This window comes from Apaloderma vittatum, unplaced genomic scaffold, assembly GCF_000703405.1.
Source record: "Apaloderma vittatum isolate BGI_N311 unplaced genomic scaffold, ASM70340v1 scaffold19017, whole genome shotgun sequence".
NCBI classification, from domain to species: domain Eukaryota; kingdom Metazoa; phylum Chordata; class Aves; order Trogoniformes; family Trogonidae; genus Apaloderma; species Apaloderma vittatum.
Window position 1 is genome coordinate 66,329 of NW_009725861.1, and position 344 is coordinate 66,672.

At 60.2% G+C, this 344-nt stretch overlaps 1 protein-coding gene across 1 annotated transcript; it reads right to left on the minus strand.

Moving 5' to 3' along the window:
• Window positions 1-13: 13 nt before the first annotated feature.
• Window positions 14-340, minus strand: FAM84A (family with sequence similarity 84, member A; the record flags this gene model as incomplete). The annotated part of the gene is made up of 1 exon (XM_009873085.1): window positions 14-340. A coding segment is annotated over one exon (327 nt), but the record flags the coding sequence as incomplete, so codon positions are not given.
• Window positions 341-344: the final 4 nt, after the last annotated feature.

Here is a 344-nt window from a genome sequence, read left to right on the forward strand (position 1 = left end):
TCCTCCCTCCCTTTTCTTCCCCATCCACTATAGCCAGGTCTTTGATCACCCTCAGTTTGCCACTGGCATCGATCCTGCGCTTCTCGCGTATTAGATCCTCCAGGCTGTGGAACCTCACCGTGTGGACCTTGTTCTCCGCCAAGTGAATCTTGAGATAGTACTGCTGCTGGTGCGGGGTGCCGGCGGCAGCCCGCCGCTCCCCGCCGGCTTTGAACTCCCTTTTCCCGAAGCGGCACCAGGCGGCGAAGCTCTCGGAGTTAGTCCAGCAGATCTCGTCGCTTTTTAAGCCCAGGTGCCCGCAGGCGTTTTGCACCACCAGCTCAGACACCAGCGGGCGAAAGCGG